The 13,256-nt window shown below is 40.9% G+C and overlaps 1 protein-coding gene across 1 annotated transcript in view; it reads right to left on the bottom strand.

The window, feature by feature from the left end:
- Nucleotides 1–12,858, bottom strand: part of GEMIN5 (gem nuclear organelle associated protein 5) — a 42,259-nt gene extending 29,401 nt beyond the window's left edge. The window contains exons 1-8 of the mRNA XM_036240966.1: nucleotides 12,658–12,858; nucleotides 11,495–11,655; nucleotides 10,600–10,781; nucleotides 5,932–6,083; nucleotides 5,599–5,718; nucleotides 3,007–3,136; nucleotides 1,929–2,094; nucleotides 635–847 (exon numbers count right to left, since the gene is read on the bottom strand). Of these exons, the coding sequence (XP_036096859.1) occupies nucleotides 635–847; nucleotides 1,929–2,094; nucleotides 3,007–3,136; nucleotides 5,599–5,718; nucleotides 5,932–6,083; nucleotides 10,600–10,781; nucleotides 11,495–11,655; nucleotides 12,658–12,823 (1,290 nt within the window). The 5' untranslated portion in view covers nucleotides 12,824–12,858. The remainder of the gene's footprint in view (nucleotides 1–634; nucleotides 848–1,928; nucleotides 2,095–3,006; nucleotides 3,137–5,598; nucleotides 5,719–5,931; nucleotides 6,084–10,599; nucleotides 10,782–11,494; nucleotides 11,656–12,657) is intronic.
- Nucleotides 12,859–13,256: the final 398 nt, after the last annotated feature.

The raw sequence follows: 13,256 nt of genomic DNA, 5'->3' as shown, positions 1-13,256 counted from the left end.
AATAATTACAAAATTTTGAAATATACATCACAAATTGTCAACAGTAGTTCTCTGGACTATGGAAGTGGGGCAACGGAATAAAGGGCAGAGGAAAAAGTTTTTGTTTTTTTCACTCCTGTACTATTTGGTTTTCTTTTTAAACCACAAACATTCATTGCTTTTATACCAAATGGCCACAATAGAGGTCTCACTCGGGAAAAAAACAAGAAATTTATCCATATGGTTTTGTAGTGTGCTTTCTGAGTTTTGTCATATGTATTCTTTAAGAGTCATTAACATCTTTTCACATCAAATAAAGATCTGCATTATCATTTCTAATAGTCTGATCCCATTCCACATGTGGTTATATTATGACTTAATCTGTCTTCCATGAAGGCACATCCAGGCTATTTTTAATTTCTTAGTTTTAGAAAACATGGTGACTTAAACAAAGCTTTAATTTTAAATCCTAAATTTGGAGAAAATGGGTTTGGTTAGACAGAGTTCTTCTTTTTTCCCAGTTTCAAACTATTGAAAATCCCCTTGCACAACCTGTGATTCCCAACAGAGTTCAATACAGTGAACAGGTACTCTCTAACAGAGAATTACTTACTGGAAAGAAAGTTCATAGCAAGCTCAAAGAAAGCATCCTTACCGCTGTAACCTTGGATTTGACGCCCTGCCAAAAATTTTTCACATCATAGTTGTTCTTTATGGAGAGTGTATTCCACACACGGATCATGCCATCCCCAACACCTATGGCCAAACAGCCTGTGTCCACAGGAGAGAAAGCCAGACTGTAGGCAAAGCCACCAAGGGAAGGCAGGGTCCAGCAGCACTCCAGGGAGGCCATGTCCCAACATTTCACCTGAAAGATTGAGAGTTAGGGCCTAAACACAAAAAAGATCAGAGAAACAGGAAAAAGTATCAACATTGCAAACAGGATGGGTTCAGAGAGTAGATAAGGATAATGTAATTTAACTGTTCTGGTAGGAATGGGAAAGAGCATCTCTTAGAAAATTGTAGTAAAAATCTGTAATAAATTGTAGAGCTGAAAGGGACCTTAGCATATATTTATTCCCATAAATGTCAAGTGAATTTAGGGCCATACAACTAATAAACCAGAATCCAGGCCTGCCATTTACTAGGTCAGTGGCCTTTCCATTCTATTGTGTTAGCGCATCAGTAACTTCCTCATTTGACAAACTCTAAGCAATAAAGATCAGGACACTGGAAAAATCAGAGCTGTTATCTCAAAAAGCAAAATATCTTATTATACCAAGGGGAAAAGCAGTGCTAACTTTTTAATTGTCACTTGTTTAACACAGGACTTGGGAGAAAAAGTATATCAAATGAGCCTAGCTCATTTGACTCTTACATTTTTTTTCTTTATTGATGTTTACAGAGAAAGGAAAGGAAAGGGAGAGAGAGATAGAAAGACTGATTGGCCGCCTCCTGCATGCCTCCCACTGGGGATCGGGCCCACAACTTGGGCATGTGCCCTGACCAGAAGTCGAACCAGCGACCTCTTGGTGCATGGGTAGATGCTCAACCACTGAGCCACACTGGCCGAGCAGGCCATAGACTCTTAAAGCCAATTCTCCCCTAAAGAGATTTCACCAAGAGCAGATGATTCGGCTACATAAACTACAGACAAGGGTGTGTTAAAGCCAAAGCATGAAGATCTCACATGTCCTGCCCTGGACACATCTCCTTTTCTTTATCATATCTACTTTAACAAAAAGGCATCTTGGTGGTTCCTTGCCTTTCCCCTACCTCTCTGCTGTTAATGTATTTAGTGCCAATCAGTAACAGTGACTCTGAAATTGGAACTGGAGGCAAGGTGGGGTATGAAGGCGAACTGATGCTTGACTTGAAAAGCCCTCTAATCCCATGTAAGTCATAAATCCCTGCCCCTCAGTGCTGAATGCAGAATAAGCTGTTCTTACATCTCGGTCCATTGATGTGGAAAGCAGCAGCTGCTGGTCATCCTCAGTTTGTAATGGACATAAATTAAACACAATTCTTGAATGATTCTGCCCTTCTGATGAAGCACTGAAGAGGGTATATTTCTTCCTCCAAGACTGCGTGAGATCCCACAGCAACAATTCACCTCTGGAAGGAAAAACAGGCATTAGTTCTCTTTCACAAGCAATCTGAAAAGAAGAGATTCTGGGCCAAAGAGTGTGGGCCCTCCGTTGCAAAATAATTGCTGTTCATTGTTCCTTAAAGGAGCGAAAAACTGCATATTCTGAAGTATGCACAAAATACCTCTGGGAAGCACACACAACAAACAAGGAGTCACTCCTATGGGGAGGGGAACCAAGTACTGGAGGAATCAGGAAGTATACTTTATTATAGCTTTCCCTCTTTGGACCATATGACTGTGCTGGACTACCTTTTGAACAAATTTTCCTAATAGCTTTAATTAGAAAACACCACAATTTGCATAGTCCCAAAGGCTTTAAGACCTAACATTTCTTTTATGGGTCAGTAGGGGTGGGGATGGGGTAAGGCCATGACTAACATTTTGGTGGGATTTCTATATGCTTTACTTGTATTATTTCATTTAAAAGCAGAGCTTTTTCTGTTAATTTCACTTATCTCAAGCAACTAGAAGTTGGTACTCAACTTCTGTTTAATGAATGACTATAATCATCGGAAGAGATAGGACACACTGTAACCTCCCCTTTTTATAGTGAAGTAACTGAAACTCAGAAAAGTGAAGGGTCTTGCTCATGAACACATAGCAGGTAAGTCACAGACTGGTTCTAAAATTCAATTCTGCCTGACTTCAGAGTCCATACTCAACCACCAGGCTATACTTGTTTGATCTTTTCACAACTCTGTTATTAGACAACACAGGTACTGGTCCCATGACTTTTCCATTACAAATGGTCTATCATAATATAAGCCTCAGCCATTGCTTTCTCCATCTTCTGTGTCTAGAAAAAGACGTCTAGGAATTCCTGAGGCTAGAGAAGAAAACAAAATATGTTAAAGAGCATGACCAAGAAAAAGACTTACCCAAAACAGCTAGATACCAGCTGTGTTGGCTGATCCTTGGGCCAATGGAGTGTCAACCAAAGGCGCTCTTTAACGGATGGGTCCATCCCTCCTCTTCTCTTCAGAAAGGGCAATTTCAAAGTCATCACACCTGCAGATTAAAAGAAGGTCCACTGGTGCTCAAGATAGTGAAACATGCGTAAAGTCATTAGCAGTTCACAATAGAGTAGTCCCCTTTTATCTGTAGTTTCAGTTAGCCGTGGTCAACCATCGTCCAAAAACATTAAATGGAAAATTCCAGAAATAATAATTCATAAGCTTTAAATTGCATTGTTCTTAGTGTGATGAAATCTTGTGCTGTCCTGCTACTCTGTCCTGCCCTGAACATGAATCATCCCTCTGTCTAAGGTATCAATGCCGTATATGCGCCCCACCTGTCTGTCACTTAGTAGCCGTCTAGGTTATCAGGTAGATTATCATGGTCTCATAGTACTTGTGTTCAAGTCACCCTATTTTACTTAGTAATGGCCTCAAAGTCATTCACATAATTCATCAGAGTATATCATTATGACTGTTCTATTTTATTTAATTTTAATTTTAATTTTATTTTTTATCATCACCTGAGGACATTTTTTCTTTGCATTTATCTTCAGTAGAGTGGGGGGAGGGGCATTGATGTGAGAGACACATCGACTGGCTGCCACGCACATAACCCCAACTGGGGCTGGAGACAAACTGCAACCGAGGTACGTGCCCTTAGCGGACACCGAACCAGGGACTCTGTGGTCCGCAGGTTGACACTCTAACCGCTGAGCCAAATCGGCCAGGGCTTGACTGTTCTATTTTATTATTGTTGTTGTTGATTTCTTACTGTCCCTTATTTACCGATTAAACTTTATCATGGGTATATATGTATAGGAATAAACATAGTGCATATAGGGTTTGAGCCATCTGTGGTTTCAGGCATCCACTGGGGCTCTTGCAATGTATTCATCTCAGATAAGAGGGCACCTGTGGTTTGTGGTCTGAGAGTTTGTTAGTTTGGTTACTTTAGAATTCAGACCTCATTTTCTCATGGTAACATTATTATGCATAGCAGTTAATACCAGTCTAGCTCATTTAAGTCAAAGAAGCTTTTACAGGCTGGAAAAATGAGTTTCCAACTAGAACTGAGCACCCAGGTGGTAACACAATCTGATTCTCCAAAGCTGGAGAAATGAAGGTGGGATTCCTTCTAGTAGTCAAGAAATCCAACAAAGGGGACAAATCTGGCAGTTAACATGTTGTGACAGGGAAGTCCCTCCACCCCTGACATACTACTAACCAGTGGTTCTTAGTCCCTATGTTGTATCAGAACCACTGGTGGAATTTCTAAAATACATACGCCAGGGCCGAACTCTGAGAGATTCTGATTCAGTAAATTTGAAGACTGCTGTCCATAGATTATTTTTCATTTACTATTATTATTACTTTTATTCCTCAGCATCATTAAAGTGTCCATAAGTTTAGAGGTTACCCTTCTGGATGGATTCTTAGCCTGATGTTATTCCCACTTGGGAGTGTCAGCCAAAGTATGTCCAAAAGCCATCCATGAACCTTAAAACATCCTGTTTTCCCATATTATGCTACTAGTTACCAATCCCTAACTATGCTACTTGCTTTACATGCACAAATGCATGTGGACAAAGATGATAAAACTTCTATGGTTTAAAATTAAGTGGAGAGATGCCTGGCTGGTGCGGTTCAGTGGTTGAGTATCAACCGATGAACCAGGAGGTCACCACTTTGATACCTAGTCAGGGCACATGCCCAGGTTGTGGGCCCAATCCCCAGTGGGGGGCATGAGGTGGCCAATCGATGTTCTCTCTCATCGATGTTTCTATCTCTCTCTCCCTCTCCCTTCCTCTGTCTCTAAAAATCAATAAAGAAAAAGAATTAAAAAATAGATAAATAATATAAAATTAAGTGGGGATAAAAGACTGCTAAAAAGAGAAAGGCTAGATTTTTACTATACAGGTAACATCCACTCTGCCTGGATTTTCTTTCAGTCTTAAAGTAAAAGTTCTGCTCAAAGAAATGCTTAGGAAAGCTGAATGACTAAGGGTCTCTGTAATTTGGATAACTGAGCTTTTACACTGCAACATGCACTTCTCAAAAGGAGAAACATCTGTAACAAAAAGAAAGAAAGAAAGAAAGAAAGAAAGAAAGAAAGAAAGAAAGAAAGAAAGAAAGAAAGATGCACTTCTCTATGGGTGTATATTAATTATTCTGCATTTGTTCATTAAAAGTTCTAGCTCTAGTGATCTCTTCCATTACTCTGATCAAGGCCTTGCCAATTTCCAATACTGCCAGCCTCATAGCAAACATCTTGCCCTCAGTGCCAAATATTGACCCTCCTATGAATGTAGAAGCAACTCACCTCCAACACCAAAGCCAGATGTTAAGAGTACAGAGTTCTAGTCTAGGCTATGATGGGAAACAACTTTCTGGATGGAAAAGTAAAACAACTGCTTTTGACAGATGATATACTCTCAGTATAAGGTAGAAAACCTTCTGCCTCTACCGGATCAATATAAGTTATATTGCAAAAGAAATATCAAACATTGGTCTTACCTCGGCCTCTTGAGCAACTCCAGACTCGAATGGTCTGATCTTTGCTTCCAGTGGCTAAGTAGCAGCCTCTTGTTACTGGAGTCTGTGCTATAACTTTCCCATTAGGAATTTCAGGTTCTTCTAGGAGAGAGATGATAATTTTCTTTTTAATTCACATGAAACAGGCACTTATCTCAAAGAAAAAAGTCTACAAGGGTTCCTGAAACTTAGCTATTGTTTTTATAGACCTAATCTGCAAAACCTAATGTTTAAATATAAGTCAAATGACACAATTTTACCCATTGTGTTCTTTAGCTCTAAAGAGTACACAGCCCTCCCTTAAATGACTTCTACCTGAATTTTCTTCTTGATTGATGGACAAACAATCTTCACCAGGCAGAGGACACCAGGCTATGCAGTGGATCTCGTCATCATGGCCCCGAAGCCTGTGAATAACTTCTCCTTTCTTGCTGATGTCAATTATAACAACTATGCCATCCTTGTAGCTGAAAAACAAGAGTTGGAAAACACTTTGTTTTCCAGTATAAATTCTGGCTTGGGAATTATTGTGTATTTTTTTTAATCCTCACCAAGGATATTTTTCTATTTATCTTTAGAATGGGGGGGGGGGGGACATTGATGTGAGAGCGACACATTGACTGGTTGCCTTCCACACAATCCCAACCAGGGCTGGGGACGAACTGCAACCGAGGTATGTGCCCTTGACCGAAATCGAACCTGAGACTCTTCCATCCTCAGGTTGACACTCTCATGGCTGAGCCAAACTGGCTAGGGCTTATTGTGCATTTAAAAAAGTTAAGTGCAAAAAAAAAAGTTAAGTGCATTGAGGGTTGGGAAGAAAGGAAGACAAATAATTTTGTCCTTTTTCCAAAGTGTTCATTTCAGGCTTCCTGATTTTTCAAACGTTCCTCTACCATCAACTCTTGTAACAGTAATAGAGGACACGCTGCCTGGCACAGAGCTCAAACTGGTCATGCTGAAGTTCTAAGTTCTTATAAGGGCCCAAATTACTCTGATTAGAGATGAACTGTCCTAATACACTCAAAAACTCCTCCTTTTTACTAGTGATCCGGTTTTTTTGAACTATAAACTTAACAAAAGATTCAGAACTCTAAATTTTAGATTTGGGTATTCCAAGGCTATCATTCAGTGAATCTGAAGGGACTGAGAAATTCTAATAGCTTTCTTAAAGTGATAAAATATTTTGGACATAAAAAAGTTATCTACTACTCAGCCTAAGAAAAAAATAATTACCAATACAGTTGAAATCCTCTGTATATCTCACCCTAACCAAACACTGTTTTTCTCTTCCCCAGAGGGAAATTTCTATTTGTGAATTTTGTGTTACATCATTCCTAACCTTTCTTTGTTTACATTCCTAAATAAGATACAGAATTATTTTGTATATTTTAAAACTTCATATAAATGATATCATGTGGTCTCTTTTTTCTGAAGCTTGCTTTCTTCACTCAATCTGTTTGTGACTCAGGCATGTTGACACATGTAAATCTGTTCCTGGTCAGCCATTTATAGTGTTGTGTAGTACTCCACTGTATGAATATACCTTGTTTCTTTCTTCATTTTCCTTTTGAAGGGCTTATATTTCTAGCTATTATAAACAAAAAATGCTATTAATGTTCTTATACGCACCTAAGAATATTTTAGGTTTGATGCCTAGTAATGAAACTGTCAGGATATAAGATATTCACATCTTGGCTTTACTAAAAAGTGCAAAACTGCTCTCCAAAGTGTGTATACCTATTTGCATTTCCTACATACTAGTTAATTCTACAGGGAAAATACCATTAACAGCTTTATTTATTTAGTTTTCTCCTTTTATAAACATTTTTCCTATTAAAGCTTTATTAAAAAAAAAAATCAGGGAATATATCAATTTTTGAAGACAGGGCCTTTGAAAACCACCAAGTTCTGTAACCTAATGGTCAGGCAATCAAACTTTCAGGGAATAATCACCATTTTGAAGATCCTTGGAAAACAATCATTCTCATTCAATCTTGTGTTTGACTGTACCTGAAAAACTCTCCTCTTGTGAATTACAGCTTGTCTTTCAAGGTCAGTTTAATTTAACCTTCTCTGACCCCTGCCTACTACCCTTTCTGCTTCCTCTCTCTAATACTCCCACTGCAGAGAGACTGCCAATCCACAGACTTCTTCCATTTCTCTATTATTCACTCCTTAAAAAAACCCATTATCTCCTTGTTCCCCTCTCTCAGGGGTATTTACTCCACAAAACCTCAAACCTGGTTGAATTCAACCATCTCCTTTCTCAACCAGTCTGAATTGTTTAAAAAGTCATGACCATGATCCTTAGCTTGGCACTCAACAGGGACCACTGGGCCTATAATTTCCCTCAGTAAGTTCCTTTTTCTATTCTCTGAGATGACTACAGTTTACATACCTATTCCTGCATCCAGTCCCATCCCCACCCTGAACTTGACTCCATCTGCTCTCAATGCCTCACTGAGAAAATCAGAAGCCATCAGGACAAGCACCCTCCTCTTCCAACCAGATCTACAAACCCACCTGCACCCATTTCACAGCCCCAGTTGTTCTTTCTACTTGTGATCTGTATTTAGTCCCCTCCTGACTTATCCACATCACTCCTGTATTTGTCATGGTTTACCCTCTTCTGCCTCATTCCCATCAGCATAAAAACATGCCCTTGTTCTCTTCCGTTTAATACTCCCTTGACACGCAGACACCTTTTGGCTTCATGTCTTTTGGTAACAAACTGTAAAAGTTGTCTCCATGTGTACTTTACAACCTTATAACCTCCCTCCCCAATCTCTTGAATACTCTCTAGTCAGACTTTCTCCTCCAACATTCTAATGCTTATCCAGTCTTCAAACCAGAGTGAACAGACATCTTTGGGAGATAAATAAATAGAGTATGAAGGAAATGGAGAGGCCCACTCAGGCAGCTCGTGTGAAACAGCCTTGGTGATCAACAGGGAGACAGACGCCAATGCCAGGTCACTTTCTCAATCTGAGGGAGAGCTGAGAACCAGAGAGACAGAGCTGAGTCATTTGACTCTCTGGGAGTAAATGTTATATCTAAGGGCAAGTAAAGAGGAAGAAAAGGGTGAAAGAGGACAGCTCCTACATTTGGAGATTGACTGGGGAAATCAGATATAAAGAATGAGGAAACTACAGTATCATGGAAACCAGGGAATTAAAAACAGAGTAGGATGGATTGGAAGAATTAACATCATTAACATGTCCATACTACCCAAAGCAATCTAGATTCAATGCAATCCCCATTAAAATACCAACGACATATTTCACAGAACTAGAAGAAATACTTCAAAGTTCATATGGAACCAAAAAAGACCCCGAATAGTCACAGTAATCTTGCAAAAGAAGAAGAAAGTAGGAGGGATCACAATACCGATATCAGGTTATACTACAAAGCCACTGTAATCAAAACAGCCTGGTACTGGCACAAGAACAGGCATATAGATCAATGGAACAGAACAGAGAACCCGGAAATAGACCAAGACATTATGCTCAATTAATATTTGACAAAGGGGGCAAGAGCATACAATGGAGTAAAGACAGCCTCTTTAATAAATGGTGTTAGGAAAGTTGGACAGCTACATGCAAAAAAATGAAACTAGACCACCAACTTACACCATACACAAAAATAAACTCAAAATGAGTAAATACTTAAATGTGACTTGTGAATCCATAAAAATCCTAGAAGAAAATGTAGGCAACAAAATTTCAGACATCACATGCAACAGAATTTAACAAAGGAAGAAATGAACACATGGGGCTACATCAAACTAAAAAGCTTTTGCACAGCAAAAGAAACAACTATCAAAATGGAAAGGGAACCCTCTATATGGGAGAGCATAATTGCCAATAATATATCAGATAAGGGGTTAATTTCCAAAATATATAGAGTACTCATACAACTCAACAAAAGGAAGACAAAGAACCCAATTAAAAAATGGGTAGAGGACATAAATAGACACCTCTCCAAACAGGACATACAAATGGCCAAGAGACAAATGAAGAAATGCTCAACGTCACTAATCATAAGAGAGATGCAAATTAACACGACTAGGAGGTATCACCTCACACCTGCCAGAATGGCTGCCATCAACAAATCATCAAACAACAAGTGCTGGCAAGGGTGTGGAGAAAAGGGGACTCTAGTACACTGCTGGCGCAGCCACTATGGAAAACACTATGGTATTACCTCAAAAAATTAAAAATGGAACTGCCATTTGACCCAGTGATCCCACTTCTAGGTATATACCCTAAGAAGCCTGAAACACCAATCAGAAAGAATATATGTACCCCTATGTTCATAGCAGCACTATTTACAGTAGCTAAGATCTGGAAACAGCCTGTCCATCAATAGATGAGTGGATAAAAAAAGCTGTGTACATTTACACAATGGAATACTATGCAGCTATAAGAAAGAACAATCTTGTAACCTTTGAGATGACATGGAGGGACTTGGAGAGCATTATGTTAAGCAAAATAAGCCAATCAGAAAAAGACAAATACCACATAATCTCACTTATTTGTGGAATATAACAAACAAAAAAAGCTAATGAAGAAAACAGACCCAGAGATACAGAAAGGAGTATGGTTCAGGTTGACAAACCTCAGAGGAAGGAGGTGGGGACGGGGGAGAATAGGGATGAGATAAACCAAAGAACTTATATGCATGTATGCATAATGGACATAGACAACAACGCTTGGGGGGGGGAGGTGTCTGTGGGGAGAAAAAAGGAGAGACATCTGTAACAAAAATAAATTAATAAAAAACAAAACAAAAAACAGAGTGGGAGAGACAGTAAGGACCTGGAGGTTACAGGACTAAATGATAACCAAGGGCTCAAGGGGGAGTGGTTAATACCTACAAATCGTTTCCTTTGAGGAATAAAGGGACAGAAGAAAGTAAAGCAAATGCAAAATATGACCATAAGCAAAAATAAATTATTAGTTCAGATAGTATAGTACTTACCCAATGGCCACTAAATCTTCATGATGAGGTGAGCAAGTAAGACAGAAAATTGTCCTGGGTTCTATAAAGAGGTGCTGGCTGTCGTTTCTGTTAAGCCAGTAACAGAAAACCACTCCTTTTTCATCTCCAGATACTATTAAATCCTTTACTCGAGGAGACCAATGCAATGCTGATATTGTATGCTTTAAAACAAAACATAAATATATTTGCTTCTCATTTGTTAGTGCTGAATTTTTACTTAGTTTTTAACCAGTACAATATGAGGCAAATTATAGGTACCTAATAAATACTGTTAATACCACTTGTATAGCAAGACTATACTAACCAAATGGTAGGAGAATTTAGGCTATCAAGGATCAAAGAACCATTTAAAGTAATTCCTTCCTTTAACAGCTTAACGCAAAGTTCTTACTAAGACTGAGTTAAGTGTTTTCCTTTCCTGCATTCTCTCAAAAGGCAAGTATATCAAATAATCATCTGGTTTAGAAACAAGTTTCATTTACTGATGCATCGTTTATATCAGCAGTCTATTTCATGTAAAGACCAGATAGTAAATATTTTAGATTTTGTGGGCCACACTGTCTCTGTTGCAACTATTCAACTTTGTAGATGTAGCATGCAAGCAGCCAACATGTAAACTGTGGACAATACTTCCACATTCGACTGGCTATATTATAGTAAAACAATTTGCAAAAAACAGTGTAACTTGCTGACCTTTGGTTTGTAAGTATAACCTTCCAAAATGTTTCTTACAATATAGAGCTTCTTATCTAATTAATGAACACAATTATAAAAGTTGCCTTGCACAGATGTGCTAGCAAAACTATATTAGAAACAAAAGAACCTTCGGCACAGATATATAACAATAGTCTGAGAAACCAGTAAACCATGGTACCTGATGGAGCGCATGTTCTGTCACAACTGTTTTTGTCTCTACATCCCAGATTTTCACAGTCCCATCGTCAGAGCTGGTGGCACAAAGGTTGTATTGACCCGGGTGATGAGAAAACGTGAAGCCAGAGACTCTTTCGGTGTGTCCCACCAACTCCCCTATGACTTCAAGCAAAACCAGACTCCAGGTTAAAGTGCTACCTAAGATTTCTGGCCAAAGCATATTGTTTTAGATTAGCAGTTCTCAACCTGTAGGTCGCAACCCCTTCCTCGGTCGCAACCCCTTCGGGGGTCGAACGACCTTTCACAGGGGTCGCCTAAGACAACAGTAGCAAAATTAGAGCTATGAAGTATCAACGAAAATAATTTCATGGTTGGGGGTCACCACAACATGAGGAACTGTATTAAAGGGTCGCGGCATTAGGAAGGTTGAGAATCACTGTTTTAGATGATAAGTGGGATCTGTTATCCCATGGTATAACAAAAATATCCATGGTAGTGGAACTCACAAGCAAAAGCCCTGGTGGTGGTACTGGCTCTGCCATGTGACTTCGGAGAAGTCACTTTATCTTGAGCCTTAGGTGTCTCGACAGTAAAATGCTTGTTATTCCCTGATGGTGCCTAGTTCACAGGCTGAGGAGGAGCCAGAATGAAGAACACAAGTGATTCTTATTTAGAGCTGGCCAGATATCGTTTGGAATGGAATATCTGGCATGCCATATCCCAATGTATAATCAAGACCTAGTTTGGAGCCCAAAAGCATTTGGCTCAACTCATTCATTAATCTTACAGAAATAAGTATGTATTTATAGGATCTTGCTTAGGGCCTGGAGCTGTAAGCGGCCCCCAACCCCGGGAAAGCTCCTAAGGGATCCGCGCGCACTGGGTAGGGGAGGGAAGCCATAGATGTTACAAATGCCTGGGTCTAGCCAGGGATAACTTTCTAGCAAGCGAGTGAGAGCGCCAGGAGGCGGGACCGCTCACCCACAGCGTGGTGTAGCTCGATATTGGCGATATGGACGACTCAGCTTAGGGGTTATGAGCAGACTGTTCTCCCTGCCTGGGCCTCAGTTTCTCCATCAGCAGAGGGGGGTTGCTGAAGACGTATACCGGGCGCCTCCAGGGAACGCAAGTGCAGGAAAGGTGGGGGCAGGGATAGAGAGTTACCTCGAAATGGGGGCGTCCCAGGGATCGCGCCCGCGCCCGGGCCCACGCGGACAAGGAAGACGGAGGTCCGCGCCGCGAACCCGAAGAGGCCCCCGGGTACGGCATCACTGCATCGGGCGCAGTACCAGTTAGGGGAGGGCGGCAGCGTGCGCGGCTCCTGGGCCATGACCACGAGCCACCAGGGAAGAGGTAAAGAACCACTGGGACAGACCGTTTGCAGTCCCACGCCGCTGGCGGGAAGGGGGCGGGGCCAGCTCGGAGCCCCGCCTCCCCGGGCCCGCTGCTACGGCGCGCGCGGAGGCCCAGGCCGCACCGCGCGCTCCGCTCCGGTCGCCGCAGGGCTTGGAAGTGCCGGGCAGTGTTCGCGGCGCTCTGCCTCCCAAACTCGCCCGCGGCCGGGTTGTTGCTGCGTGAGCGCAGTCCCGGGGTTAGGCATTCTCACCTCCTACAGTCAAGGTACACAATTAACGAGTCAGACTGGTGGAGTCATCTTCTGCACTGCCGGTTTATTCGTTGGCCCTGTTTAACGCTGTCCCATCAAGTGTTTTTTGAACGCTATGTGCCAGGGCACTTTGCTGGCTCTGGAGATGCGTTAAATC

The sequence above is a fragment of the Molossus molossus genome, unplaced genomic scaffold (assembly GCF_014108415.1).
Source record: "Molossus molossus isolate mMolMol1 unplaced genomic scaffold, mMolMol1.p scaffold_m16_p_4, whole genome shotgun sequence".
Classification (NCBI taxonomy): Eukaryota; Metazoa; Chordata; class Mammalia; order Chiroptera; family Molossidae; genus Molossus; species Molossus molossus.
This window is presented reverse-complemented; position numbering and strand designations above follow the sequence as displayed.